The sequence below is a fragment of the Drosophila serrata genome, unplaced genomic scaffold (genome assembly GCF_035046125.1).
Source record: "Drosophila serrata isolate PLE 108 unplaced genomic scaffold, ASM3504612v1 contig_359, whole genome shotgun sequence".
Lineage (NCBI taxonomy): Eukaryota > Metazoa > Arthropoda > Insecta > Diptera > Drosophilidae > Drosophila > Drosophila serrata.
The window spans coordinates 2,231,155-2,257,839 of NW_028257257.1; the positions used below are offsets into that span (position 1 = coordinate 2,231,155).

Consider the following 26,685-nt stretch of genomic DNA (forward strand, 5'->3'; position numbering starts at 1 on the left):
GAAAGGCAGTTTCAGGTAATTTTTGTCTTTCGATATGCAGTCACACTGGCAAAACCACATTGTTTACATTTATTATTTTTTAATTTTAAATGGAATCTTTGGCCAAATATCGTTATAGTTTGATAGCAGGAGCGTTTGCTGCCGGTGGCAGCTTCTTTGGAAAGCTGCCAAGCCATCTCAGTGCCCAGAATCTGCTAAATGCTTCAGAATCCTCGTACTTGGGTATGTATGTTGTCATTGTTGGTTAAATAATAATAAATGAATGCGTTAATTTTCAGAAACTATATTAATGCGTGCTGCACCATTGGCTTTAATGCTGCTTTGCAATGTTAGCAATTTGCGTTGTTTTCTAAAAGCCCTGCAAATGACTGAGCAAACATTGACTTGCGTTGTCCTAACCGCCGCCTCCAATTATGTCTTATCTGTAAGTGTTCCCCTGCTGTTGATATAAAGATTGTTGTTACTCATTCCTTAAAAATAGTTTGTTTTAGGTGCGCTTGTATATAGGGAGCCATTAACAGCAGTATCCGGCCTTGGTATATTACTCATATTGTTCGGTCTTTGGTTCCTTTGCGACGCCGGTGCTGTTGAAGGCCATCAAAAGGAAACAAAAAAGGAATAAATTTAATAAAAATGATTGTTTTTAAACTAGAATACAAGAAGACAACATCAATAACATCTCATTTACAACATCAATTTAAAACTACAATTTACCCAAACAAAATATGCGGTCAGTTGCCGCCTTTATAGTTAACAGCAATGACGCTTCACTTTACACATTTTCAGTTGAGTTAACAGCAAAAATGTTTGTTTTTGTACATTTTTGTATTTGTACAATTGTTGTTGTTGTTTTTGTCAGTCGTTGGTAAATAGTTGTTGTTGTTGTCGTAGACTATGCCGAGGCTTCAATTTGCCCGTTTTCAGTACAAAATCGACCGTTTCTGGATCTCATGTACCAGGCGAACAGAAAGCAGCAGCAAGCGACTGCATTTTTGACGCCAAGGGCTGCCGGATCGACGGCATATGCGATCGATCCGGCAACGCTGGTTCCAAATTGCGCATCAAGTGTTGCCGGATCGACGGCATATGCCATCGATCGGGCAACTCTGCTCTCCAAGAGCTACCGGACCGACCGAATTTTCCGACAATCTGGCAATGCTGGTCGCCAAAGGCTGCCATATCGACCGCATATGTCATCGATCCGGCAACCCTTGACGCGAAATTTGGGACCAGCGTTGCCGGATCGATCGCATATGCCGTCGATCCGGCAGCCCTTGGCGTCAAAAATGCAGTCGCTTGCTGCTGCTTTCTGTTCGCCTGGTACTCCAGATCGATTTTGTACTGAAAACGGCCGAATTGAAGCTTGGTTTTGCCTACAACAACAATAACAACAACAAACAAATATTTTACAACAACAACAAACAACTTTTTTACAACAACAACAACTTACAATTTACAAGAACAAAAGGGGAAAATTAATAAGTTTATCTGCCAAACCAATAAAAACAATGTTTTCCGCTAAAGTAAACAAGGCAGTTAATAACTACCTCAACTATTTGGAATAAAACGATCGGCTCATTTATCATTTTGTTTAATGTTGTATGTACTATTTTGCAAATACATAATTTTCATTTCATTTATAATGCACTCGCACACACACTCAATATTTAGTGTGCCTGCTGCTTCTTCTTCGTTCCACATAGTGTTATAATTACATCTATTTAATTTTCATCATACGTGGTTTTGTATTGTATTTTCTGTTTTTTCGTGTAAAAGTTTGGCAAAAAACAAAAAGGTGTTGAAGTATATTTGGATAGAGCATGACAGTGTGGAGCACAAACTATATAAATATATATTTATCCATCGTTTATATATATAGGTAATAGTAATTATTTTGTATTTTGTTTTCAGAATCGTTTAATTTAATTGCTAAGACGTATAAATACTTTTCATGTTTTCTCATTTCTCTCGACACATCTGGTAATTATCGCATGTCAGCTTCAACGCAGCTAGAAACAGGGATAAATATAGACTGAAGTCGGGCGAGGAGGAGTTATGTACTTTTTGCTCATCTTTTTCGATCTTGCATTTCGGTTGTTTTTTGGGAGTTTTAGAAACCCGTAGAGCGAGCGCTTGCCTTCCTGTATCTGTATGTTTGTTGTAGTCCTTGTGTGTGTTTCTAACAACTATTTTGTTTTATTATTAATACATTATTTAAATAAACCATAATTAAGGGAAATTTAAGTGTAAGTTGTATTATAAAATACGTGCAAATTGGTTTTCTGCCTCTCCTTCATTTGCTTTCCCTTTGTTTTCTGAGGGATTCGTATTATTTTATTGTAGAATCCCATTTATATTCTGGTTGAGAGTTTCATTCCCTTTTCAACGTAACGATAATTGTACGTCTACGTGGCCATTATTTGTTTGTTGTATGCTGATGATTGGTTTCCGTTTTGTTTTTGTGTATGGATCTCGAATGAAGTTGATGTTTCTATTTGCTTTGTTTTCTTTCTGTTAATACGTATTGTTTTCTGCTCAGTTTTTATTCTCCAATCCGAGGGGCATGCGCTGTGACTGGTTCTGGCGGCTTATGTAGCCACCGCTCTGGTTGCCTGCTCCTCCGCCGCGTCCACCACGGTCACCCATAGGCCTGCCACCACCGTAAGAACCGTTGCCATTCCGTTGCTGGTTGACTCCGCGCTGACCCCGATAGCTTCCGCCGGAGGATTCGTAGCGGGACTCCTTGTTGTAGGGACCATTGCCCCCGCCGCCACCGCCTCCTCCGTTCTGGTAGTAGTTGTTACCTCCACCGCCTCCATTGCCGGTGTCATTGTTGCGGAAGTAGACGCCGCCGCCACCGCCGGAATTGCGTCCGTTCTGGTTTGAGGAGTTACCGTATTGACGCGATCGATAGTTTCCTCTGTCAACACCGCCATTGCGCCGGTCATCGCCACGCGTGCCCTGATCACGATCTCGGTCGCCACCGCTGCGACGCTGGTAATTGCCAGAGTTACGACGGCCATCACCCTGCGAATTCCAATGATTGTTTCCTCCCTCGTTGTCCGCATAACCTCCTCCACCTCCTCCGTTTCCACCACGGCCCGCACTATTGTCCCTGGGCGCGGACCACTCCTGCTTGTGGCTGGTGTTGCTGCTGCTGCCGTTTGAGGCCGCGCTGCTCATGGCATTCATCTCCGAACTCCACTTGGTGGGCGGTGCCGGTGGTGTGGGCTCACCTCCCTTGAGGACATTAGTGAGTGCCACTGTGGCAGCGGTGTTCGTGTCATTGTTGCGCCATTCATTGTTTTCCAACACCACGTCGCTGCCAGTTCCACCAGCATTGGAAGCGGTATTCCCGGGTGACGGCTCATCCAGTTGCTGCTGCTGAATCTGCTGTTGTTGTTGTTGTTGCTGTTGCTTCAGCTGCTGCTGGATGCGCTGGTCGTAGGTAACTACTGGGCCGTCGTATGGAAAGACTGAGGTTACATCGCCAGGCTGCATGCCAATTCCTTGAGGAGCAGGCTGCTGGTTCGGTAGACGCGGCATAATTAGCATGGGTTGGGGCTGCTGCTGTTGCTGGCGTTGCTCGTGGATCAGGACCGGGGAGAAGAGTTGCTGCTGCTGCGGTGGAGGAACCGGCTGTTGGGGCTTCTGCTGTTGCTGCTGTTGGGAGGGAAAAGATTGATTGGTGAAGGTCAACGTTTGTATGGCTTGCGGTGGTTCATCGACATGGTTCGGCTGCTGCGTATCAAACACCAATCCCGGATTGTTGGGAGGCGGCAGGGGTGCTAGGCCTTCAGGATTGTCCAGTTCACTGTCCTGCAGAAAAAGGAAGCTTCCTGTGCCGCCCAATACCTCCGCCAGGGGACGCATTTGCTGCATGAATTGTTGTTGCGGTGTTGGTGCTGGTGCCTGCAATCCTCCAGGCTGCGAATGTGGCGGCGCTGGTTTAAAGTAGTTCTGTTCCACGGCCCGCACACTCGGAGCAAAGTGAGGCGGAGGCGGATGGGCCTGCTGCTGTTGTTGGGGCGGCTGAGGAGGAGCTGCTCCAGCACCTCCCGTCTGCAATGCCTGGAGATTCACGGGGCTGCTCAGCAGCTGGTGAGGATGCGGCGGCTGCTGCTGCTGTTGCTGTGGAGGCGGTGCTGCTGCATACAGGACATGCACAGGGGTGGTGGTTCCCCCAGCTGGAGGGGCAGCTTGGTAAACCTGTGGCAGCTGCTGTGGCTGCTGCTGCTGTTGCACCACCAGGGTCTGTTGCTCAAGAAGAGGAGCACGCTGGTGCTGCTCCAACAGAAGGTGGCCTCCCGGACGCTCAGGCTGCTGCTGATGCTGTGGTGGATGATGCTGCTCTAGTTCCGGTGGGCCTCCAAGATGCAATTTGTCGAGACCTTCCTCTAAAGAATTTCGAGCCGATGGCTCAGATGGTAGCTCAGTATCCAGATCGCCGCCAGAGCCATCGTTCAGCAAGTCGACGCCACCATCGCCTTCGCCGCTTCCAGTGCCACTGTCTGTGCTATTGGCCACCGTATTCTCCACCTGATAGTACTTGTCCAAGTAGCCGCTGTCCTGGATCTGCTGGAACAGGCTCCGCAACTTCTCGAACGTTATATCCCCGAATGTCTTGGGTCGGGCATTAATGGTCGAAGCAAAAAGTTCGGCTGACTTCTGGGCAGTGGAAATGAAGCTGACATCGTCAGCGGTCTCAGGGCGACGAGTTCGGGTTTCCATGCAGCTGGAAAAAATCAAATTCAATTAATAATGGCATTTGTTATCTTGTGATAAGTCACCCCGGAAAGACTCATTGATATTTTTACATTTAATCGGCGCTATTTTGCTACTTTTCAATGACCCGGTCATAGCTATTGAATAGCCATTTATAAAATATTCAAATAAATAATAAATAATTTTTAAAATAAAACTTTTTACCTTTTTTTTAGGAAAATATGTAGGTTTTACTTTTAGTTGTTATTCATTCTACAGATTAGTCACGGTAAGACTGTGAGAAATTAAATTTGGCGTGTCGGTAGTTCATATAGCAGCACCGCTTTTTAAGTAACTGGAACTGTGAACTATGGCCTCTAAGAACTTAAAATTAAACTTACAATTTCTCCAGCACTTCCAATTCACTGCTTTCCAGCTTTTTCGCTCCATTCTCGCCGGCCAGAAAATCGTTGCGTATTTGTTCATCGTTGAAGCAGTTAAGCACGTTCTGAATGATCAGAACCTCACGGATCTTTGCCGTTTCAGCCAGTGTCTTTGCCTGGTTGTCCTTTAACACAAGCACAAGAAATTAATTGAAGGGCTTTAATGTGAATTACAAGCACTGGCTTACCTTGCGAGCCTGTTTTTTCTGCTCCTTTTCGGCCTCCTTGGACTGCTGCTGCATCTGCTTGGCCAGCTCGCGGGCAAACTCCAAATTGGCCAGAACTGCATCGTACTTGGCCACCGCCGAGGCCTGGTCGCCGCTCAATTCCTTGCCGCTGCTCTGAATAGCGCGATATGATTCCAACTTCGTCTGTTCATTGAGTAAAAATAAAAATATTAAAACAAATCTGCTGCGATACTTAAAATACATTGATATTTCGCACCTGATTAAAAAACTGGTGGAACCTTATATACATACTTAAAATATTATTGGCCGTTTTAATATTTATGCAAATTTTATAAAACAACACAATTTGCTAATTTATTTTCATCCCGCACTGACATCGGCGTTGCCAGATGCATTACACACACAGCTGTGAACGTGTTGAATTTTCGTCTACAACTTGCAATAGGATTAGTATATCTGCCGCTTCAACGCCATTGGTACCTACTCTAAGCTATTTAAATGTGCAAAAAAACGCAAAACTCCATGGATTCAATATCATGGACTTGTTCTATTCAGCATGCCGGCCGCTGCCCTCGGTCTGGCAACGCCGAGCGCTATAGAAAACATGGCGTCGCCCGAGAAAGCACGAGAAACGGGAGGTGTGCGGGGTGCACGCAAAACGAAACAAAGCAACACCGAGAGAATGAAAATAAAAATGGTGGGCCATGCTGCCGATCCTTTGTTCCCCTTACCCCTTGAAGGTGCTACAACTACGACCCCTCGTACTCACCTTGCGCTTCTCCAGGTTCCGGATTTTGTGCTCAATGGTGACCAGCATCTGCTTCAGTGGATTGTACGGCTCTGGGGTCACGGCGACGCCGGCAGGGGTAGCGGCAGCAGCGGCCGACTTTAGCGCCTTCGTGCTTCCGTTGCTCGCATTGTTGTTGGCCAAATCCGACTGACTGCCGTCCGCTGTCGGCTGGGTCAAATTGCTGCGGCTGCCGGCATGCTGGCCATTAATGGTGGCTCCATCGCCGCCAGAAGCAGCTGCAATTCCGCCGCCACCGCTGCCCCCACCAATCGAGCTGACCGAGGCGCGTTTATCCTTGCTATTGTTGTTGTTGCTGGCGGAGGCGTTGGTGATTGTGGTGGTTGCAGCCGAAGGCATGGTTTGCCGCTGTGTTCTTTTCCTGGTTGCTCAACGACGATTTAGCTCGAAATGGGGAATGATGTTAGAACGGTTGCTTTTTCCCAGTCCAGTTTTGTCGCTCCGTTCAGGAAAAAAATTTGCAAAGTTGTGTCGAGTGACCTTTTTAAATATTTCGCAAAACCCTTCTTTGCCTTCGATAACTTGTGGAAAAATTTAGCTATGGGACGGCTGGTCACACTGATTTCGCGGAGGCGTGCAGAGTTATCGATGTTTCTTAATATCGATACGTACAAAATTTAAATAATTTTACAACGTTAGAAATTTGATAAAAAGGCTTCGAAAGTGACTTTAGTCCCTGTGAGTTTATGTTCTATAGATGTAGCCAAAACATAGTAAATAAATGTTTTGTAAGATGAAATTAATCAGCATAAACCCTGACATAATCAATAATCATGGCACTTTGCCTGCCCCATGTGGGAGCCCAAGCATCGCGCTGCTTCCAAAAGGAGAGCGCCGCTCGAGGCTCACGGTTTTTGTACGGCTTTACATCCTTGTCCAGTATACTGTCATCGAAATTAAGGAATCCTCCAACGGTAACGCCAAAAATAATGAAGCATTTCTCATTGAAATAGGGCAAACCATCGTACAGCTCTCCGTAGATTTCCTCATCCACCATTAGCGTTATTTTATCCCTCTGCCAGATCATGGTGTAGTTGTGGAAATCATCACCGTAGTGGTCTTTACTAGCTTGATCCTTAATGAACTGAACAGCACGGCCGTGATGCCAGACCACCATGCCGCCATAAAGATGATTACCAGATATATCTTCTCCCTGCTTGGTTCTCAAATTAGCGTTACCACGGGCGTAGGCAATGCCTGAAAGTATAAATAAGATACACTGTATTAACGATTTTTTTATACTAAGTATAAAAACATACGCAACTGCTTGGCATAATGTGATTCCGCATAGGTGGAAACGGGCTGAAGCATCAGATCTATAATAATATTTCAAAATTAGGGAATCATTGAATAAACAAATGTTTTTGCTTGCCACTTACAGGGGAAAAGCCAGTCTCCTTTTGGCAACTTGGCCCGCACAACAATCTTTCCAAACTTGAAGCTAAACGAGTCCCTGGTGTGGATTTGGGCGGAGAAAACCGGTGGTTTGATGGTGTAAAAGGTGTTCTGGGCAATGTTACACTCCTGATCCGGATTTTCGACCGCCGTGCACCGGTCTCCCAGCTTGAAGCTGCCTTCCTTCACCTCACTGGCCACAGTGGGAACGATGTGGAGATTGCCTTCCTTTACAAAGGAATTCCGCGGGGAATCGTCAAAGGCGACCAGCTCCTCCTCTACATGGTACATGCGTTGCCGGATGTCGTGCTTCCAGGTGCTTTTATTTAGCTGCGGCTCCGAAAAGTTGTCCTCGAAAATTAGTTCACCCTGGCAGGTGCGCCGGCCACTGTTGACTATGGTTTGGGCGGGCTTGCATCGCTTAGCTTGCTGTTCCGGGGCCAGAAATGCTTCACACTCGCCCTCACCCGAGGGGAAGTTAATGTTTCGCGAGCTGGTGTGCCTGGTGGTCAGCAAACGCTTGTTGATGATCACCCTGGTCTCGCTCTTCTCGAATATCTCATCGTTGTACTGCACGAGCATGGATATCTGAAGCTTGTCGTTGTTCTGAAGACTCGTTTTCTGTTTGGAAACCCAACTGCCGTTCACTGATTCCGTAATATAATCCATTAGGGGCGGACAGCTATCGTCTATTTGGAGCATATAGAACACTCGTTGTATGCCTGGTTCATCTGGAGTTATAGGACCAAAAAATGTACACATGTTACTAATATATACATAATTCTAAATAACTCTCAAGAAACATTTAAACCCTACCAGGTATGGACACCTCAAACCCCAGTTCATTGAGCATTTCAAAGTCAATGCTGGGTATCTTGAACCCCAGAACAGCATAATTTGAAATGATGAACAATAAGCAGGTTAGGATTTTCCACCGCATGACGCAGTTTTAATTACTCTTAATACATGTACTAACTAGATTCCGATTAAAAGTGCTATTCTGAGAAGCTCAAAGGCGCGACTACTGCATCAGATTGAAAATCTTGATCTTAAAAGCTAAGTGCGATTAAAGCTTTACTCAATCGCAAATTCAATTACAATACGCACATGAAAAAACGAATTCCTAGACGTGCATTGAACTTAATTAAGCGGCGATTGATATGGTTTAATAATATATAATATTGGTATAGGTAAGTTGTTTACTTAATCGTTAGTATTAATACCTAAGGTCAAGAGGTCCTAAAAGAATTCATAATTTCCTATCAAACTTGGGTCTTTTAGTGATAGGTATGAACCATTTTGTAAACCTTTAAAATAGATTACAAAGCAAACTTCCTTCTTCTTAGGGAAGTCTACAACCGTATCCTTATTTTCGAATTACTATGATATACTATTGTCCTTTAATAATATAAATATTTCATTAAAGAATAAATAAATTATTTCTTAATTATTGGTGATTTCTTCAAGTGTAAGACAAGCTTCTTTTATCGCATCAGCTGTGCAAAGCTTTATTGCCAATGGCTGATTGCTAAGAGAAGAGCCAGAGCCGCTGATCCTACGTTTTCGGGCTGTATTATTTGATTATAAAATGTTTAGTTCTGAGAGAAGCCAGATCGCAGCGGGAGCTGATATGAACAGGGATTTGCACAGGCCAAATCGCGATTGCCGGGGCCAAACTTAAAGTAAACAAATAATAAAAATCGCCCAGCAGCGACGAGACGGCAGAAACCGGTTGCCACTGAGATAGAGACACAGCATAGCCTGAGTCAGAGGCTTCGGATGTGCGAAGAAAAACGTACGGAAATCGAGGATTCAGAATGCCAGGATTATACTTTGGAATACTTTTCCTGATCGGTTTTGGGCACAGCCTTGGGTATAAGATACCCACGCCCACAGTGGAGCTGCTGGAGAATAGTTTTCGCGTCTCTATACCAGGTAAAGCAAAATCTGTAGAGAATTGCTCTTAGCTTCTTAATCTTCTTTTAATTTATACATATATATATGTGCTCTATGTTCCCTTTCAAAACATTATAGATTAATATAATGATAATAATTGTGGCTGTGATTGTTTCCATATGTCTAGAAGAAATTAATTCCATTAATTTTAATAAATAATCTCTGTTTCTTATTTGTATGTACGTTTAGACGAAGTCGGCGTCAAGGTGGTGGCTTTTAATGTGAATCGCAACCGAAACTTTACTTCGTTTAACCAGGGACAATTCAATGTGAGATTAATCAAGCCGCAGAATGGCAGGTGGTCCAGTGACTTCAATTCCGGCGCACTGAGAGCCCAGGATGTGCTGTATCTCTGGACGAGTGTCCAGCACGAAAAGGCTCTGTATCAGGATTTGGTTCAACCCCTGAAGGTCTGTAGCCTAGGAGGAGATTACCTGCCCAAGGGGTGTTCAAGCGATGAAGACCTCACGGATGACAACCGCCTAAACACTGAGGATACCGCCTCAGAGCTGCCATCTCCTTCGGTGTGTGAGCCTTCCATATCGACGGTTTCTCCACCAATCGGTGGTCCCATCTGCAAGGGACAACTCCTGTTTGAGGAGACCTTCGATCAGCTGAACGAGACCCTTTGGCTCCACGAAGTGCGCCTGCCCTTGGATACTAAGGATGCGGAGTTTGTGCTTTACGATGGCAAGGCTAAAGCTGAAGATGGACACCTGGTTATGGTACCGCTGCTTTGGTCGAGTTACCGTCCGGATCTCTCCATAAACAATGCTAGGCTCGATCTGGCGGAGAGATGTACAGGAACCCACGACCGACATAAGGAGTGTGTGTTGCACACGACTAGGAGTGGACCCAAAGGAATAATGCCACCTATAGTAACACCACGAATCAGCACCAAGGAATCCTTTGCCTTTCAATACGGACGGATTGAGATACGAGCCCGGTTCCCGAAGGGCGATTGGATTGTACCGCTCCTCCTGCTGGAACCCCTGACGGAGTGGTATGGCCAAACGGGCTACGAGTCCGGTCAGCTGCGGGTGGCCATGGCCAGGGGTAACACCAGGCTGAGGATGCCGCACGGAAAGCTCGTGGATGGAAGAACCCTGTATGCTGGACCCGTCATCTCCACGGATGCCCGTCAACGGGAGGATATGTGGGTGAGCCAGCGAAGAAATTCCCACTTTGGCGACGATTTTCACACCTACAGTTTGGATTGGAGCAGCAGCAGGCTGTTGTTCTCGGTTGATGGCCAGGTTTACGGGGAGATGCCGAGTGGTTTTGCGGAATTGGACCTTAATCCCAGATGGAAACAGGGGGCTTCAATGGCCCCTTTTGATAGAATGGTAAGTTTGGCGACTCAAGTAATCCTTGCTTATCAATATAATTTACTTAAAATACCCCACAGTTTTATATAAGCTTGGGCCTTTCCGTTGGCGGCTTTGGTGACTTTGTGGACAATCTGCGGACGGCCAATTACGAGAAGCCTTGGCTGAACTACCATCCCCAGGCGAAACTGCAATTCTATCAGAGCCAGGATTGGCTTCCCACATGGAAACAACCCTCTCTGAGAGTAGACTCTGTTCGTGTTTATGCTAACTAATCATCTTTGAGGAGGGTCGCAATAAAGCTATCAGAAATCGCATCTGAGTAGTCTGAATCCTCTCCCAATATAGTGGAGGCTTTTAATCACATGCTACTTAGTTTGTTATTATAAAAGCTGCATTATTTTATTGTTGAAATCAGTTAGTAAGTGTGTAGGCCATCAGGCCCACGATTCCAGCACTTCCCAATGTAGCCAAATGTGCGCCAGCACCTTCCATCAAGTATTCAAACAAAATTGCACCGTATCTGGCCAAAAAAGCCAGGCCCGCTACGGCGTAATAAAACAGGTTGTCATCGTTAAAGCCAAGATACGAAGCGGAAGCAATATTGGCAAGCAGAGCCATATCCTTCAGAGCCTCCGTGGAACTGTCCCACTCATCGCCCATCTTCCCCAGGACGTCGTAGAAAAGCGGTATAAATGACAAGGCATGCACCAGTGCCATGGCGGAGTGATCGGATATAAGGTAAAACTCTATATTGGCCAGCGGCAGCGGTATCACCTCCAGAATGCTGGCCGAGAATATGAATGCACGTCCGCATTCGTCCTCCTCTTCGTAATATGCCCGCACTAAGCCCAGCAGTCCGTGAGCCAGGCTAAAGGATGCCGCCAGATAGCCGTATGGATTCTCGGCGGGTGCCAGGGTATAAAATGCGTATACGCAGGCCGCAATGAGCAGCAAGTTTGTTACAGCGGATATATAGTGCATTTTGAATTTGTTCGATTCGAACTACTTAAAACAAAAAGGCGAGACGCAAAAGTAGCTTATTGGGAATCAGAATCCGAAAAAATATAATTTTGAATGCTGCTGTTAGCTTGACTTTTAGGTTTGGAATGACCAAATCAAACGGCAGTCATAGATAGTATCAATGACAGTGAAGTCATGGAATGACAGTGAAATCTAGAATTAAGTTTTGTAACTTAACCATATGTACATTTTAATTAAATACGTTAAATTCATTATTTAATATATAAGTTACTTTATACTTCACACAGAGGACAATTGCATCCGTTCGGTTTAGTATTGCATCAAGGACAAAATGGGTGCCCGGACTACGACTATACAACCGACCCTGATCTGATACACCCCTGGGCTATTAAAGAATATTTAAATGAAAACTTAGCGATCTCAGCTATAATGCAGACGAGACAGATCAAAATCGTTGCCGAGACTTTTAGTCTTGAAGAGGAGAATGTTATGCAACAATGCCAACCTCCACAAGTCGAGGGACCTTGTAGTTTGGCCAGTCGTCGTGGAAATCTCGATTTATTATTGAAGTCTATGTTTAGGGCAGATCACCCATTCGGAGTATAATATTAACCAAATGCATAAGTACTAGAAGGTTTTGCCATTGTTCTTTTTTGAGCCATTGTTCCGCGAGTTTTGCGTGGACTTCTTTTTACGCTTGTCCGACGACCAGTCCACGTCGTCCTCGTCGTCTGTTCCACCGGTATTACCACCAGAGTGCAGATGAGCTGTGGTGGCACCCTCCTTGGTGGCCAGGCGACGGGACGCAATCCGAGACGAAATGCGGCCCATGCCCATGCACTTTTCGAGGTGCGGAGCGAAGCGGGCAGCGGCCACCGGACGATCACAGTTGGGGCAGGTGCAGTCCATCGGTTTCTTGGCAGTCGAAATGCCGAATATGTCTAGATTGGGCATCTCGCAGATGCGGTACGTGGAGTCTTCTGGCACTCCGTCTAGGGCCGGCAGATTCCCAGTTTTACGCAAATGATGTGTTTCAATGAAGATCCCCGCCACGGCGTCGTCGAGAAGGGTTTGATATAAGTAATTGACCGCTTCGTCCAAGTTCTTCGGCTCCTTGATGAGCTCCCGGAAGTTGTTCACTATCGTGGTACTGGTAGTTGCTGGATTTTGATTTCCCGATCCCTGAGCACCTTGCGTTGTCGGCATGTTGGGTGCACTCGCTGACATACTAGTTGGGCCAAACAATGGGATTAACTTTAAACACTTTATAAAATTTGTTTACCGCCGGTACCTAGTTCTGGGAAAACAACGATAACAGCGATAAATAGATACAATTCTCACGCTCTAACGACTCTATCAATACATCGATATTCTTACTTCCTGAACTGCCATCGATATAATGAAAATGACTGGTCACGAAGATACCATTGTTTTCAATTCGTAACCTAGATCAGGAAAAACAACATTAACAAAGCGATATGAGACACAATTCAACGACTCTATCGATATATCGATATTTTAACTTCTTGAACTTCCATCGCGATAATGGAAATGCCCAACCTGGCCACACTTATACCATGGTTTTCAATTTGTAAACAAATTACATTTGCAAAAATAGACATAAATATATATAAAATGTTGCTTAACAAGAAGACTCTAATGTACAAACAGCTGGTGGAGAAACTGTATGACAAGTGCCAAAGGATACAGGCGGAAAATGAGCGCTGTGTGATGAGGTCAGAGCTACAACAATGCCAGTGATTATTTAAAAACTAAACATGTGTTATCCCCAGGGTAAATGGCATAAAGAAGATCGTGAAGCGTCGCAATCACGATGTGGAGCTGCTTAAGAAGCGACTGGACAAGCACGGCGACAATTGGCGATCCGTTCCGATGGTGGCGCCTCATCCCAAGGGCAAAACGGAACAGAAACGTCGCGGACCCAAACCCAAAAACAAATCGGCCACGGACGGAGGAGTAGGAGCAGCCACCACGGGATCCGGACAAGGGACCAATTCTCCAGCTGTGCGCAAGCCACGGAAACAGCGGGCGAAACTACAGCCGCCAGCGACAAATCTCAGTGCGACTGTTGTTCCGCCTCCACAAACCCAAATAGGGACCTGATATTTAGGCATTAACACTGGAATTTTTTTAAGGCTAATAGTACATTTACAACTTTATTAAGGCAAAATATAAACCAAAAACTCTTTAATAATGTGCTTTAAGCGAGAATTCAAAACCTGCAGAGATTCGAAAGAAGCTAAGCCCTCTATATGGGCCTTAAGTTTCCCAACTTTGCATGTACTTCTTAAAAAGCGGAGCATTCTTAATCACTGGCTGTTTTAACTTATTTATATTTTTTGGGTATTACTTAATTGCTATAACATAGAAATTCAACGGGCAGATGGGGATTCGTGTGTTTTATTCGGCCTGACGGAGGCGCGCCAGGCGCTGGGTGAGCTCATCCTGCTCCTGGGACACAGCCGTCGATGCGCCGATTGTCTGGCTCTGGACACCGCTGGGCAATTCCATATTAAGCTCCAGACCAGCCTCGTCGGCCACTTGTTGGAGCAGATTGTCAACATCGCCTTGGGGCACCGAGGTGGTCACGGTGTCCGACATGGTGCCCTCCATCACGGAGCTCTGGACGTCCAGGTCCTCGAACTGTGACTCGAATTTCTCCATCAGCGAGGAGATTTTCTCCAGATTCATGCCCTTCATTGCTGCGTCCATAGCCTTAACCACGCCGGCCATTGAGCCGGTGACCTTACGAGTGGTTAGCGCTGACTGCACCCTACTGGCCACTGCATCCACGCGAGCACTCATCCTGAGATAGTTGACCGCCTGGTTCTTCTGGCGAATGGCGTTCTCTGCATGGATGCGGGCCACGTCCATGTTGCCCTTTTGGATGGCTTTCTTGGCCTTGGCCTTCTCCAGCTTCTCTTCTTTCTCGCATTTTTTCGAGTTGCGTTCCAGCTCCTTAACAGCAAATTTTAGATTGAAAAGGTGTTCTGGAACAAGGGGAAAAATAGGTGTGTGGGGTTTTCCAGTCTGGCGTCATCGCTTTCAGCTCCACTTACTTTCCATTGAACTCGTAGACATGTCGTTACCCAGCTTGACGAATTTCCTTAGCGAATGAAGAATAAAAGAGTCTGGCAGTTGGATTTTAACTTCAACTGGGATTTTTATCAATTTACGTTGTTTTTTTTGTCGAATGAATCACGACCAGTGTTGTTGTTTTATGTTATAAAAATATATCGATATATATTTATATCGCGATAGTATCAATGTTTTGAAAATCTTGCTGTTATTTAACATTTTACGTTTTACACGTCTATAAAATCATTTTACACGTAGAAGATAAAATGCATTAACATATCCGCTCTCATCAGGCAGAAAGTATTTGTTGATATTTTGTTTATGGTCAATCTGAATTCCAAAGCTGGTGTTGAACATTTTACATCTTACATGTCTGTAAAGCCATTTTTACGTTTTCGCCTTTGGGGTTGAATTCATGTATGTATTCATGTATTCATGCATGTATTAAGTAAAACTCATTAACAGATAAACAAATTAACAGTTGGCTGTTACCCCGTTTAGCTTTTTTATCGTCAGATTTGGCTACATTTGTGGCGGCAATTCAAGTTGTGAACTTTTTTAGGGGCCAAAGCTTGGTGGCGTTAAAAATTTTATATTTCAAATTTATGTTAAGTGAGTAACTTATATAGAAATTTTTTATCTGACTTTATCGTATATATTCTTATGCTTCTTTTTATTTATTTTAATATCCCACATCGGTAAATTTAAACTGAAGTGGAATATTGGGCATGTAGAGAAACGTGGATCTGAAGGCCTTTTCGGTGGGGTAATTATATTCTATGTGGAAATTTCGTACCACATTGGCCACGGTCAGTTCCAGCTCGAGATCCACTATCCGTTTTCCCACGCACATGCGAGGTCCAAAGCCAAAGGGCAGGTAAACAAAAGGATTCTTCATGGGGGCCTCCGAACTGTCCTCGCCGGCATCCTTAGTGCGCAGCCAACGCTCCGGTAGGAATTCTTCTGGCCGTGGATAGAAACGCTCATCCTTCAGCAGAAAAATGTTGGTCAACATGAACGGCGTGCCCTTGGGGATGCGATATCCGTTCAACACCACATCAGCTCCGGCGGATCGGGCATTTCCAAAGGTAACCGGATACACCCGCAGAGATTCCTTGATGCAGGCCCTCAGATATGGCAGAGATTTCATATCCTCCAGCGTAAATTCCTTATCTGGCGAAGGCAGCTTGGATAACAGTTCCTCCCTGAGCTTCTGTTGCTTCTCCGGATTCTTGGCCAGATTCAGCATTAATCCAACCAAGGCCGTAGTTGTGGTTTCCACTCCGCCCATTAGCAGATCCATGGCCATGACAATAGCAAACTTTCTATCAACCTGCAGCAACTGCTCCAGAATGCTCTTGTTCCCTTTGGAGTCTGCTTTCTCCGATTTCGCTTCGATTCGTTCTATAGCCTCGTTTATGTACAACGAGCAGGTGTCGAAGATCCCGTCGAAGGCCCGGCTAAACTTTCTGTAAGTGGGCGTTGAAATATACTTGTATATAGAGGGCTTGAGGCCAAGTTCAAAAAACGATTCCATTACTATTGTAATGTCCTGAAAGAGTTTCGCGGCTTCAGCCGGCTGATTGGTTGCCCTAAGGAGTCCCAGTTCCTTGTCCAGGGCCAACGTGGCCACCGACTCGAAGGTCAACTGGTTAATAGTTTGCACAAAGTTGGCCGGTACCTCCGACGATTCCCTATCGCGCAGCTCCCGAATGCGTTGGATGAACTGGCGATTGACACGTTGCATCGGCTGCAGATAGACTGCCACATTGCGGTGCTGCATGAGGACGGGATTTGCGGCACTTCTCATCGTACCCCATTGAGGGCCGCTAAAAATTTCATAAATTTGTAGAACCTATTTCAGATTAACTACGGCATTTTTGAGAATTTACTTGCTGAACAATCCCACGCAGTCTTTGAAAAAACCATCAGGACGGTTCTCGCGGTAGTGAAGAACGGGCTCGGCGCCACCTCTCACGGGCCACTGACCCTCGGTCCGATAGATCTTTTCGAAGGTCTCCGCATTGAAGGCGAACACCGTGGAGGGCATGCCAAAGAGTCCGGGGATCATGCAGATGTCGCCAAACTGTTTCCTGTACAGATGCATCATCTCCTCCATACCCAGATTGTGGTACTGGCCGCCCCTTTGGTAGCCACGAAACAATTGCCATCTCGTTGGACCGGGGAGTTCAGTAAAGGGTTTCGCCGACTGCCATTCCGATTCCAGTTGTTGAACCTGATCCGGATTTCTGGCAGCAGACAACTGGGAGCTCGTCCTCAAACCGTTCTTCACAGTACGACGTAGCATTGTGGAGTTCACTCAGCGGAATGATTTTCAGAAAAGTAAACTTATTGTTTATACGAATTGTTTAGCTTTTAAATAATTGCACAAGTCTTGGCAACAACTAAAAGAGCTTTTCACAGCGTTATCTTTCGAGCTTTTTTAAAGTGTATTCTAGAGATCGCTGAAGATCATTTTGTTAGTTATCAAATTTGTAAACAGTTTGTTATTGCTGTTTTTGTATTTATTTGTTGATAACCAGTTAGCCTTGAAAGATGAACTTCGAATGATACCGGTTTTTATTATTGATTATTATTTTTAGTATCAAAAGATCGAATCTGTAAATTAGCGTAAAGCATTTCGATTGTGTATTAAAATACATACAACAAACACATTTCAGTTAATTCATTTGCCCTACTAAAAACATAATCTATTTCAAATTAATTGGCCTAAATCATACTCTTAAAACCTTTTAAAATCGATCCAGATTATTCTCGGGAGTTAGCAAAATAATGAAAACTGGCAAATGGAAATTGCTGCGGTCCTCTGTTTAGCGGATTAAAGGGGCCGAAATTATGTTTCCCCGTTGCCAGGGGGGTTTCCCAATTTCACAGCAATGTAAGTACGGACTCGACGCCACTGTGCCCTACCAGCTATCAATAATATATGGGTCTCAAACGCTTGCATTGGAGCACAAAGGACAAAAGCGAAACGCATTTTATGTGCATTTCAAAAACAATAAACCAAAACAAAAGGGCCAAATCGGCCGAGCACACAGCCAAACACAAACACACTCCCTACCGGTGGGCTGAGGTCACAACAAAGGGGCGCGGGAGCTGGCTGGCCCATTGTTTTGACCAACTTTGTGGAGTCCCAACTCCCCTACTCCCAAAGCCAAACCCAACTGACCACCAGAATGTATTACATATTAAGTCTGATAACACGTTGCCGGCTTAAATTATAGGCCCGTTATGGCCACAACCACGCCCACTAGAAAAGGGGGGGAGGAGGCTAAACTGAACACTGAAAGCCGAAACTGCAATTTGCCTTGACTGGCACACATCCAAGGTAGCAAGGTAGTTGTTCAGCATGGAAGTTATCTGCTTATGTATTGTTAAATTGAATTAAATTAAATTAAATTAAGCATTTTATCATGCATTAAATTAAGTGTTTTAAATCAGTTTTTAGCTCTTATTTGTTATGAGAGAGAACACGAAGCACTTTTTCTGTGAGAGCTATATTTTAAGTAAGATTAAAGCTTTATCTTGTGCTCCATTTGTACTTTAACAAATCACAAAATTATTTACCTACTCAAGATATACGTATATGTTCGCCTTTAATGCACCTTTATAATAAAGTATTCAGGTGGAAAAAATGCAAATTATAAGCCCACAGTAAGCAAAGTAACCACCCCTAAGCATGTTGATATAAATTGTACACAAATTACACAATCGACCGCCAAACAAGCCGCAAAACTTTGCCAAATTAACTGTGACTGTGTTCGCCCCGAAACACATAAAAAAAGTTTCCACATAAATTGTTGTAAAATATTATAAATATTGTTTGGACCACGCAAGGTGGTGGTCAGTCCAACAAAATAAAATATACATATTTATTGGGATATATGCATATATACATATATATATAAGCCTAGGATTATGGGCGTGTCGCCTAGTGACAATAGAAAGGTATTATCTATAACAATGGTATTGTATTTTTATGATTTACAGCACATATAGTTGGGAATAAAACTTATTTCGGGGGTTATTATTAGATTGTAGTCTACATCCAATCCATTTAATGTTTAATCTAGCACCAAAAGTTAGCCGTTTAAAGACCTTAACTTGGTCAAAATCGATGTCGGACCACTCGAAGGGTTTGCATTAATTTGCAATAACTCTTCCATTTGCCAGTCATAATCGAAATCTAGCCAAACTGTCACTTGAGTGGAAATGCTTTGACATTATCATAACTGCATCAGATGTTCAATAATTTTCCCTCCCTTCCTGCCTGCACTCTGCAAATGGAATCTGCCATGAAGACACCTAGAGACCAAAGGCAAACAGCCGGATTTCTTTCGTCATTCCTTATTTTTTACTTTTGTCATTTTTTTATTATTTTTTGTCAGACTTTCAGCTCCCTCTTTTCTTGCTCTTTATCACGCGCCCAATTTAGCGCCGGGTGGGGCTGTGGGTGGCACGTCTGAGCTATCCAGATCCCACAATCGGAGCCCAGACAGCCCCAAACCTCGCCCACTTGCCACCCACTTTGCAGCCCGCTCACAGCCAAAGGCAACGAAAGATTAAATCAGCGCAAAGTGCAAACACTGTGTCAAGTGTAGACCAAGCGCCAGGACCTGGCCAAAGACACACGCCACCGTTGGGCCATCGATAGGGCCATGCTTGTTGGCGGAAAAGAACCAAAGCCCGATCCAATCCGATCCGATCCGACACACACTCACAAAATAAAACGGATAAATGTCAATCAAATTAACTGGCTATGCGATATGCAGCGATAGTGTGAGCAGGTGGGAGAAATGTACTCCCTTCCTACGTTTCCTGCCAAAGGAGCAGGAGCATGGTCATAAATTAGTGCCTCAAGTCCTTTTGGGGGCCGTAAAGAGGAGTTTCTTGGGATTGAATGGGACTCACAGTGATTGCTACAATTTCATGTGAACTAAATTGAATAGTGAGTGAGCTTGAGACAGTTCAATTGCATAAGTAAAGTATAGTTTAGAATGTAGTACCTATACTTTAAGTAAGTGAAGGAAATTCTTTGAAAATAGTTGAGATAATTATTTATAATTAATTTTTAAAGGTATATTGAAGGTTAAAGTGATGTTTAGTAAACTCAGATATTATTTAATAGTACGAGAAATTACTTAAAATATTTTAAATATATTTTATAATGATCTGAGTATGATATCTTCATAGTTTTTTCGTTATTTTGTATCAACCCATAACCATATATCCAGATTACATCTCGAAAACTTTAGTTTAGGAATAATAAAGCCAAAGAGGATTACACTCCGGAAGTCCCTTACACCAACCATCTGTATTTAAGTTACTAATTAAGACAACAAGTGGAAAGAATCAACATGAACGCGAGGCAAACATTAATTATTGCAGTTTTTCTATTTGCATATACATACTATGCTTCGCTGTTTGTGCGGAACTAAAGGCAAACAAATGTGGAAAACACTGAGTAATTAAGTTGCATATCAGAGAATGAATAAAAGAGAAAACTTTGTGAAATGTCTGTAAACAGGAAATGGGGATGCCCCTGCACTTCTCCCGCTGCTTTCTATGATCATTTTTTTCCGCATTTTAAACGCTTGCCAAGGAGCAGCTTGGGGCAACAATTTAAGGCGCATTAACTGCAGGCAACAGGAAACCATTTCCGATATTCCTCTGATAATTACAAACAGACAGTGGTGGAGGAGAGTCAATAGGATACCACTCTCCACCGCCCGACAACCGCCTCTGTCAGTCATCAATCGGCCCTTCCATCTGATGACATGGTTGCCGCCCTTGGGGTAACGCCCACTTCCCTCCCTCCGGGCTAACCATAAACCATCGATTGTGGGTCAAATTGGGTTGATGCGACATGGAATTCTCGGATTCTTGGGCCTCTGCCCTCCGGATGACAGTCAACAATCGGAGCAGCATCGCCATTACTGGCATAAACCACGCGTATTTACTGCGCAGCGGTTAATCAAATGTTTGACTTAAACTCCCTCTGTTTGCCATTAAACAAAGAGCATACTCATCCGCTTGATTTAATATAGTTCTAGTAGAGAATATATTAAATAGGAAGCTATAACAGTTTTAAATATGAATCTATTAATCTATTTATCCCTTCCCTATAGCATTTTTCCATCTGCCTAATATCCTTTCTTCATTCCCTTCCACAATAACTAATTCATTTAGTTGCCCTAGCTAATTTTCCTCCCAATTTTTGTGTCAAATGTACGGGTGTCCTCGGCAATTAGCCAAGCTCCTGCTGAGAAGGATCTAGGCTTAAAACGGCTGCCCAACCATCCACCTTAACCTGCTCCAGATGCACTGCAACCGGAACACTTTGAATTTTAAGGGAATGGAGGAGCAAAAGCACCCTGCACGGCACGACATAGTTCCATTAAACTTTCGACGATAACGCGCCAAACTTTGCGCCCGGCGAAACTCTCAGTAATTTGCAGGAAGTCGGAGCACTAGCATTCCCTCCCCGTTCTGGCCATAAGTTAGGCCCGGCACTAATCAAGCGCTGCATACCAGACCACGGCAAAGGACGGGCGAATGCCCCACTGAGGCATTTATTAATAACGCCAACTTTAAATAACCCGCCAGAACTTAAGGCAGGGCCTAGGCCCTGCAAAACGGCAATGGAAGTCCTGCTCTCCATGCTGCAGGTCCTGCGCCTCGCTGCGGTTGCCTGATAATTGCGCATACGCCATGTTGGCGGTGCTGCATGCCCCGGCTGGGCATTTTCCGAATATCCTCAAATTCTGCGGGAAAAGTGTGCTTCTTTCGGCACTACGGATATCCTGATCGCCTTTGCCCGACAAGAAGCTATGGTTAATTGTTGATATTTATGGGTGAGATGTAGATATTAAAGGTTTCCTAAACTGGAGTCAAAGAAAGCTATTCAAAATTATTTAGAAGAAAATTGTGAGGACGTTAGGAAAGCTTATAAGAACAATATTATAAGGTTCCCACAAATATACAAGTTTAAATAAAGCCAAGCTATACTTTAGGCTACTTAATCTTTTAACAATCATATTTATCCAAAAGGTATTCCCTATTTCAACCTTAAGAGCGCATTCCCTCAAAGTGTTAACTTGTTTCCGTTTTGTGAGAAGAGTTTACTTGGCCAACTGCAGTGAATTCGCAGCTGTTTGAATTGGTTTTATTTTTTTTGTATTGTTATTATTATTACGGCACATGTTGCCCAAATGGTTGTGCAGGCCAAAAAGCTGGCCTTGTTCGGACCAAGGGCCAACTTGGCTCGACGGCACTATCAATCTTTTGCCATGTTTTTTCATTACTTTTTAGTTTTTTTTTGTTTTTGTATTATTTTGTGTGTGTGTGTGTGTTGTTTTTTTTTTCTTTTTGCTGGCATCTTGCCATGTTGCATTATCGTAAAATGGAATTTGAAATTTTCGTAGCACTTTGCGGCACCTCTGGCCGCTTCGATTCGTGACTGAATTTTGGGCAATGGCCTTTGAGTGACTCCTGCGATGACTACCACTACTTTGATTGTTGCAACAGGAAACTATGTTATACTGGATTCCCCTCCCCTGAACATCTACTGCAGGGTCATTTGCACCACCACCTGTGATCCCTGTCGGCAGTTGTCCGTTGTTGATATTTGGCCAAAAACATTTCTCAAAAGAGTTCAACACGAAAATTGGCCAAAAAGGAGAGAACGACCGACCAGACAAGCCACAAAAAAGAGAAGCTGAAAGAAAAAACGAGTGAAAAGTATGCAGGAAAAACTTGATAGAATCTTCCCCGCCGCCTTTGTCACACTTTCCTTGGCCCAACCCCCTCCACCCATTTTCCCCACCCTGCTTTCCATCGACAGAGTTTGCCAAGTTTGTCGGCTTGCAGCTGCATTACATGTGGTTGGCGTGAAGCGGCATCGACAGCCGTTGCAAGCCCTTGTTTGTTGTGCTTGGTGAAAGTTTTTCCATCGGACGTAATCGGAGGGAGTGAAGGGAGTGAAGGAAGTGAAGGGAGCTGATGGGGCTTAGCTGGGTCTTGTGGCAAAAGATATCCTGACAGTGTCTTTGCAGACTGTTGCATGCGCTGCTCCAGCAAAAAGCACCCAAAAATTGGGAATATTTTTAAATGGTTTTTACCAAGGTTTTCTTAAATTTCAAAAGTTTGAAGGAGAATATTACCTTGCTTAAAATATTATTTATAGTAATTACATTAAAAGCAGGGGGGTGTGAGTATTTAAGAAACTAAAAGAGCAAAGATAGCCAACAAAACTTTTGGTAAGCTAATAAAGAAAGATAGCTATATGTTATTAATGGTATTATATTACTATAAATGTATAATATACTTGATATGTTTATTATTTATGGGTAAAAATAATTTATAATATTTTTATGCTTTCCCAAAGTTTTCCTTCAACATCTACCTCTTCTAAATGAAGAATCAAGCCAAGATGCAAACACATCCGGTTAGGATTCCGACTTCCCTTCATCGGTTGTCTACAGAATGGCCTAAACAACTCGAATATGCAATTTTCTCCGAGTGCCAACTTTTTGCAGCCTCTCTCAGCCAGTCCTGCAAAACTTTTCTAATAACCTAAGATACTTGCAAACAGACACGCAGACAGGCGGGGTGTATTTTTCGGGGACCGACAAAATGGAATAATATGTGCTACCAAAAAAAGAGAAAAGAAACTTCAGGCCAAGAAGCTGAGCATCGATGTTGAGGCATATCAAATTGACGTGTTATTTCAGAAAAAACTTTCACGGAGCTTCAGCATTAAATTTGCAAAAAGTAAACTCTCAGGAAGAGTTAGATGGAGTGCATATGTGATATATTACTTCACATTACGCGCAAATTGAAAAGCTCGATAAAATGAGAAAATAAGTAAAGAACAATTGCCGGCACAGGGCAATAAGGGGAGGGTAGTGGGGGTAAAATTATATATTCCGATAGTGCGAAAGGAAACTTGAGTTTAACTGCCACTCTGCCATAGTTACGACAAACTGTAAAATGAGATATATATATATGCAAGGACTCAGCGGCGTCCCTTATTGTGTTAGTTTATTTGTGCAGTAGAAATTTATGAATCCATTTTTTATTGCTCGACCATAAAAATTCAAATAAATAAATTGACGCGGCAAAAAGTGTTATATTTTTTTGCAATGCAATTTATCCCGATATGCAATGAAATTGCAGGCTGTTAAATAAATGGCGAATTGATTGATTGAGCACTTGATTGATTGGCGTTGGGCTGTCGACGCCTAATGAGGAAACCATTTGCTGCCCTGAAAAGTATGCTATAAATACGCCGCAGCTGGTTAATCTTTTAGTGGCATTTGGGGAATTACATTGGTATTTTTGTGTTTGTTTTATATAGATTTATATAGATTTATATAGATTTAACATTTAATTTATGGACTATATTTCTGAATGGAAATCAATATTAATTTTGTTGCATAAAAGTAACCTAGATTAAGAGGGTTTTTATGATCCATCGAATTGAAAAGGGGTCAAATGAAAAGACATTTACACTGTAGTTATATTAAGTCATATATGTATATAAAGCTTGACTATATAGACTTGATAAGTTTGTGAAATATTTAAAACATAGGTTCTTATAAATGCATAATAGTTAAGAAAACCATTCCATCAAAGTCATTATATCTCTTTCTGAGACATTTAACTATTGTCCATGAACTTTTACCCTCGAATCTGTCAGTGAGTTTCCCCCTTCTGCCCAAAAATGTAACTTTTCCGCAGTTCGGTCTCTAATATGGCCAAAAAGTTGCATCAAATTCTGCGAGCTGCACACACTTGCATCAAGGGACCTGATGCCTAATGGCCGTGATAATGCCATGACAACTGTGCGAGCATCGCCGGAGTCCTCCTCACCCAAAAAAAAGTTCTGCAGTCAAAGCCACGAAACTATGCCAAATTACTCAACGAGGTTGCAACTTGCAACACCTGCAACCTGGGAGGAGCTGGCTCAATTAGTTCGAACTTCTGGCCAGCAATTAGAGGACGTTAATGGCCGGAAACTTAGAAGGACACATGCCACATGGGACTTGACAGTGGACCCAAAAGACGGAATCCATCTGGAATTCGCTAGCAAAGTAGCAAAAAAACACAAAGAAAACTGCATTCCTATTACCAGCTAAAGTGTTTTCTGTGAGTTATTAGTCAAATCACAACACAATATATATTTAAACAATATTAAACATAATGGAGTTAGCAATAATTTCCATCACTGGTCTCTAGTTAAATGCAGTTTCCATTTAGGCCAAATTCACGTTATACCTCATACTTATCAAACTTACCAAAGATAGATTGATGGACACACGAACAGAACGAACAGCAAGCTGGCGAAACAAGATTCCAATGGTCAAAATACCGAACTAAAGTGAGTCTGTCAAAACGTCCATAATATATATGTGCCTGTACTGATGGCAAAGATTTTTAAATTCCAGAATATATCCCCGTTGGTGGAGCGGAGGAGTGGCAGGCGCCATTTCGCAGGCGGCAACGGCTCCATTGGATCTGTTGGAGTCGCGCATGGTGGCCATCAAAAAGGAAATAGGTCTTGTGCACAGTTTGCGGCGAGCTGTCCGGCAAAATGGTAACTATCTTCTACTAAATAAATCTAAATCTAAATCTAAAACGTTTTCTGTAAGGGTTTTTGTCCCTCTACGATGGTTTAAGTGCCCAAATTCTGAGGCAGTTGACCTATACAACGCTGCGGTTTCATCTCTACGAGTTGGGCAAAAAGCATGTAGACGATTGCAGTTTTCTGGTGAAATTAAGCATTGCCACTCTAGCGGGATGTTTGGCAGGCGTAGTGGGGATACCCATGGAGGTGGTCAATACCCGAATGCAGGTGGATCGAGCTTTGCCCCAAGATCGGCGCAGAAATTACCATAATGTCTTCCATGGCCTTTACAGTGTGGCCACCAAAGAGGGTTACAAGGCGCTCTACAGCAGTTTTATGCTCACCTGCTTGCGAGCGTCCTTTACCACCATCGGTCAGAGTGCGATCTATGATCAGGTGAAAGATATCCAATTTTACAACAAACTCTAAGTCTTATTAAAGCTTTGTTTGTGCAGGCCAAAGAGCACTTCATGCAGCACTTTGACATCAAGGATGATAGCACATATCTGCATTTAATCAGTTCCGTGACAGCTGTTTGTGTCTTTGGACCCGTAATTCAACCAGTGGAGAACATACGGACTATTAAGATGGTGAATAACCTTGATCTAAAGGAATCCATAGCCTATTTAAGACGCTTTGGTCCACTCGGACCTTTCCGTGGAATGGTGCCCTCCATGCTCCGACTGGGACCCAACACGATTATAACACTTTTGGTCTACGAGAAGATTCGGGTTAAATTTGGATACTATGGGACGGCCGTCAAGGGCTGTAGTGTGTAAGGCGTGTGTGTGTATGCATTTAGATTCTAATTTAAAATTTCTCAATTTCTTTTTGGGGATATTAGAATTTGTAAAAGAAAATACCTCCCAAAGATATGTCAATATAATGTATATATACTCTCTGTCATGTTTCCTTGCAACTATTTTATCTACTGGATATTAGAATCAGGTTAGTCCTAAGTCAAGTAAAACCCCTAAGCTAATGGCTAAGCAAGCTTTTAACTATTTAACCACGACATACCCAGATTATTCAAACACTTTCATTGCCACCCACTTGCTTCCACCTGTGACCTCAATGTGGCAACCAGTGGCCAGTGCTCAAATAATTGGTCACTTCCTGACTCCTGACTTCT

At 43.5% G+C, this 26,685-nt stretch overlaps 10 protein-coding genes and 1 long non-coding RNA gene across 13 annotated transcripts; 4 read left to right on the plus strand and 7 right to left on the minus strand.

The window, feature by feature from the left end:
• The first annotated feature begins 7 nt into the window (after positions 1-7).
• Positions 8-654, plus strand: LOC110185238 (uncharacterized). Its single transcript, XM_020953974.2, has 3 exons — positions 8-222; positions 279-424; positions 482-654. The coding sequence occupies exons 1-3, from the start codon at positions 90-92 to the stop codon at positions 620-622; spliced, it is 420 nt and encodes a 139-aa protein (XP_020809633.2). The 5' UTR covers positions 8-89; the 3' UTR covers positions 623-654.
• LOC147642784 (uncharacterized) lies at positions 20-988 on the minus strand. Its single transcript, XR_015272952.1, has 2 exons — positions 715-988; positions 20-584 (listed from the first exon to the last, which is right to left on the minus strand). It is a non-coding gene; the product is annotated as an uncharacterized LOC147642784 (long non-coding RNA).
• Positions 989-1,575: 587 nt separating this feature from the next.
• On the minus strand, positions 1,576-6,808 carry Capr (Cell cycle associated protein caprin family member). The gene is made up of 4 exons (XM_020953891.2): positions 6,105-6,808; positions 5,336-5,518; positions 5,106-5,272; positions 1,576-4,735 (listed from the first exon to the last, which is right to left on the minus strand). The coding sequence occupies exons 1-4, from the start codon at positions 6,480-6,482 to the stop codon at positions 2,536-2,538; spliced, it is 2,928 nt and encodes a 975-aa protein (XP_020809550.2). The 5' UTR covers positions 6,483-6,808; the 3' UTR covers positions 1,576-2,535.
• Positions 6,808-9,069, minus strand: GNBP2 (Gram-negative bacteria binding protein 2). Of its 2 annotated transcripts, none has more exons than XM_086838659.1 (4): positions 8,355-9,069; positions 7,523-8,269; positions 7,408-7,459; positions 6,808-7,340 (listed from the first exon to the last, which is right to left on the minus strand). In XM_086838659.1, exons 1-4 carry the CDS (start codon positions 8,476-8,478, stop codon positions 7,319-7,321), a joined length of 945 nt encoding a protein of 314 aa, XP_086694785.1. In that variant the 5' UTR covers positions 8,479-9,069; the 3' UTR covers positions 6,808-7,318. The 2 variants fall into 2 exon arrangements, with proteins under 2 accessions (XP_086694785.1, XP_020809551.2); XM_020953892.2 differs by having other exon boundaries at positions 7,403-7,459.
• On the plus strand, positions 9,061-11,213 carry GNBP1 (Gram-negative bacteria binding protein 1). Its single transcript, XM_020953901.2, has 3 exons — positions 9,061-9,473; positions 9,684-10,840; positions 10,903-11,213. The coding sequence occupies exons 1-3, from the start codon at positions 9,356-9,358 to the stop codon at positions 11,095-11,097; spliced, it is 1,470 nt and encodes a 489-aa protein (XP_020809560.2). The 5' UTR covers positions 9,061-9,355; the 3' UTR covers positions 11,098-11,213.
• Positions 11,195-11,806, minus strand: LOC110185185 (uncharacterized). The gene has a single exon (XM_020953902.2). It carries the CDS (start codon positions 11,804-11,806, stop codon positions 11,237-11,239), a length of 570 nt encoding a protein of 189 aa, XP_020809561.1. The 3' UTR covers positions 11,195-11,236.
• Positions 11,195-13,284, minus strand: Sgf11 (SAGA associated factor 11kDa). The gene is made up of 2 exons (XM_086838663.1): positions 13,098-13,284; positions 11,195-13,034 (listed from the first exon to the last, which is right to left on the minus strand). The coding sequence occupies exon 2, from the start codon at positions 13,031-13,033 to the stop codon at positions 12,434-12,436; it is 600 nt and encodes a 199-aa protein (XP_086694789.1). The 5' UTR covers position 13,034; positions 13,098-13,284; the 3' UTR covers positions 11,195-12,433.
• Positions 13,218-14,018, plus strand: LOC110185226 (uncharacterized). Its single transcript, XM_020953956.2, has 2 exons — positions 13,218-13,542; positions 13,600-14,018. The coding sequence occupies exons 1-2, from the start codon at positions 13,352-13,354 to the stop codon at positions 13,928-13,930; spliced, it is 522 nt and encodes a 173-aa protein (XP_020809615.2). The 5' UTR covers positions 13,218-13,351; the 3' UTR covers positions 13,931-14,018.
• Positions 14,019-14,140: 122 nt separating this feature from the next.
• Positions 14,141-15,091, minus strand: Chmp1 (charged multivesicular body protein 1). The gene is made up of 2 exons (XM_020953955.2): positions 14,887-15,091; positions 14,141-14,817 (listed from the first exon to the last, which is right to left on the minus strand). Exons 1-2 carry the CDS (start codon positions 14,906-14,908, stop codon positions 14,228-14,230), a joined length of 612 nt encoding a protein of 203 aa, XP_020809614.1. The 5' UTR covers positions 14,909-15,091; the 3' UTR covers positions 14,141-14,227.
• A 468-nt stretch (positions 15,092-15,559) lies between these two features.
• On the minus strand, positions 15,560-17,307 carry Cyp12c1 (Cytochrome P450 12c1). The gene is made up of 2 exons (XM_020953957.2): positions 16,798-17,307; positions 15,560-16,734 (listed from the first exon to the last, which is right to left on the minus strand). Exons 1-2 carry the CDS (start codon positions 17,211-17,213, stop codon positions 15,588-15,590), a joined length of 1,563 nt encoding a protein of 520 aa, XP_020809616.2. The 5' UTR covers positions 17,214-17,307; the 3' UTR covers positions 15,560-15,587.
• Positions 17,308-25,045: 7,738 nt separating this feature from the next.
• Positions 25,046-26,459, plus strand: LOC110185235 (mitochondrial dicarboxylate carrier). Of its 2 annotated transcripts, XM_086838662.1 has the most exons (5): positions 25,090-25,307; positions 25,375-25,523; positions 25,579-25,781; positions 25,847-25,949; positions 26,009-26,459. In XM_086838662.1, the coding sequence occupies exons 4-5, from the start codon at positions 25,890-25,892 to the stop codon at positions 26,330-26,332; spliced, it is 384 nt and encodes a 127-aa protein (XP_086694788.1). In that variant the 5' UTR covers positions 25,090-25,307; positions 25,375-25,523; positions 25,579-25,781; positions 25,847-25,889; the 3' UTR covers positions 26,333-26,459. The 2 variants fall into 2 exon arrangements, with proteins under 2 accessions (XP_086694787.1, XP_086694788.1); XM_086838661.1 differs by having other exon boundaries at positions 25,046-25,307; positions 25,579-25,949.
• Positions 26,460-26,685: the final 226 nt, after the last annotated feature.

Excerpts from the sequence above, each read along its gene's own strand:
- LOC110185226 (XM_020953956.2), top strand. The coding sequence starts at position 13,352 with ATGGAAATGCCCAACCTGGCCACACTTATACCATGGTTTTCAATTTGT. Across the intron at positions 13,543-13,599 it reads AATGAGCGCTGTGTGATGAG|GGTAAATGGCATAAAGAAGA; the intron begins GTCAGAGCTACA and ends TGTTATCCCCAG.
- LOC110185185 (XM_020953902.2), bottom strand. The coding sequence starts at position 11,806 with ATGCACTATATATCCGCTGTAACAAACTTGCTGCTCATTGCGGCCTGC.
- Chmp1 (XM_020953955.2), bottom strand. The coding sequence starts at position 14,908 with ATGTCTACGAGTTCAATGGAAA. Across the intron at positions 14,818-14,886 it reads GTCTACGAGTTCAATGGAAA|AACACCTTTTCAATCTAAAA; the intron begins GTAAGTGGAGCT and ends CCCTTGTTCCAG.
- GNBP1 (XM_020953901.2), top strand. The coding sequence starts at position 9,356 with ATGCCAGGATTATACTTTGGAATACTTTTCCTGATCGGTTTTGGGCAC. Across the intron at positions 9,474-9,683 it reads TTTTCGCGTCTCTATACCAG|ACGAAGTCGGCGTCAAGGTG; the intron begins GTAAAGCAAAAT and ends ATGTACGTTTAG. Across the intron at positions 10,841-10,902 it reads TGGCCCCTTTTGATAGAATG|TTTTATATAAGCTTGGGCCT; the intron begins GTAAGTTTGGCG and ends AATACCCCACAG.
- Capr (XM_020953891.2), bottom strand. The coding sequence starts at position 6,482 with ATGCCTTCGGCTGCAACCACCACAATCACCAACGCCTCCGCCAGCAAC. Across the intron at positions 5,519-6,104 it reads GGAACCTGGAGAAGCGCAAG|ACGAAGTTGGAATCATATCG; the intron begins GTGAGTACGAGG and ends CTCAATGAACAG. Across the intron at positions 5,273-5,335 it reads AGAAAAAACAGGCTCGCAAG|GACAACCAGGCAAAGACACT; the intron begins GTAAGCCAGTGC and ends CTTGTGTTAAAG.
- GNBP2 (XM_020953892.2), bottom strand. The coding sequence starts at position 8,478 with ATGCGGTGGAAAATCCTAACCTGCTTATTGTTCATCATTTCAAATTAT. Across the intron at positions 7,460-7,522 it reads AGGAGACTGGCTTTTCCCCT|ATCTGATGCTTCAGCCCGTT; the intron begins GTAAGTGGCAAG and ends ATATTATTATAG. Across the intron at positions 7,341-7,402 it reads ACATTATGCCAAGCAGTTGC|GCATTGCCTACGCCCGTGGT; the intron begins GTATGTTTTTAT and ends TTATACTTTCAG.
- Cyp12c1 (XM_020953957.2), bottom strand. The coding sequence starts at position 17,213 with ATGCTACGTCGTACTGTGAAGAACGGTTTGAGGACGAGCTCCCAGTTG. Across the intron at positions 16,735-16,797 it reads TGCGTGGGATTGTTCAGCAA|CGGCCCTCAATGGGGTACGA; the intron begins GTAAATTCTCAA and ends TGAAATTTTTAG.
- Sgf11 (XM_086838663.1), bottom strand. The coding sequence starts at position 13,033 with ATGTCAGCGAGTGCACCCAACATGCCGACAACGCAAGGTGCTCAGGGA.
- LOC110185238 (XM_020953974.2), top strand. The coding sequence starts at position 90 with ATGGAATCTTTGGCCAAATATCGTTATAGTTTGATAGCAGGAGCGTTT. Across the intron at positions 223-278 it reads TTCAGAATCCTCGTACTTGG|AAACTATATTAATGCGTGCT; the intron begins GTATGTATGTTG and ends GTTAATTTTCAG. Across the intron at positions 425-481 it reads CCTCCAATTATGTCTTATCT|TTTGTTTTAGGTGCGCTTGT; the intron begins GTAAGTGTTCCC and ends CCTTAAAAATAG.
- LOC110185235 (XM_086838661.1), top strand. The coding sequence starts at position 25,460 with ATGGTGGCCATCAAAAAGGAAATAGGTCTTGTGCACAGTTTGCGGCGA. Across the intron at positions 25,524-25,578 it reads GCGAGCTGTCCGGCAAAATG|GGTTTTTGTCCCTCTACGAT; the intron begins GTAACTATCTTC and ends GTTTTCTGTAAG. Across the intron at positions 25,950-26,008 it reads AGAGTGCGATCTATGATCAG|GCCAAAGAGCACTTCATGCA; the intron begins GTGAAAGATATC and ends TTGTTTGTGCAG.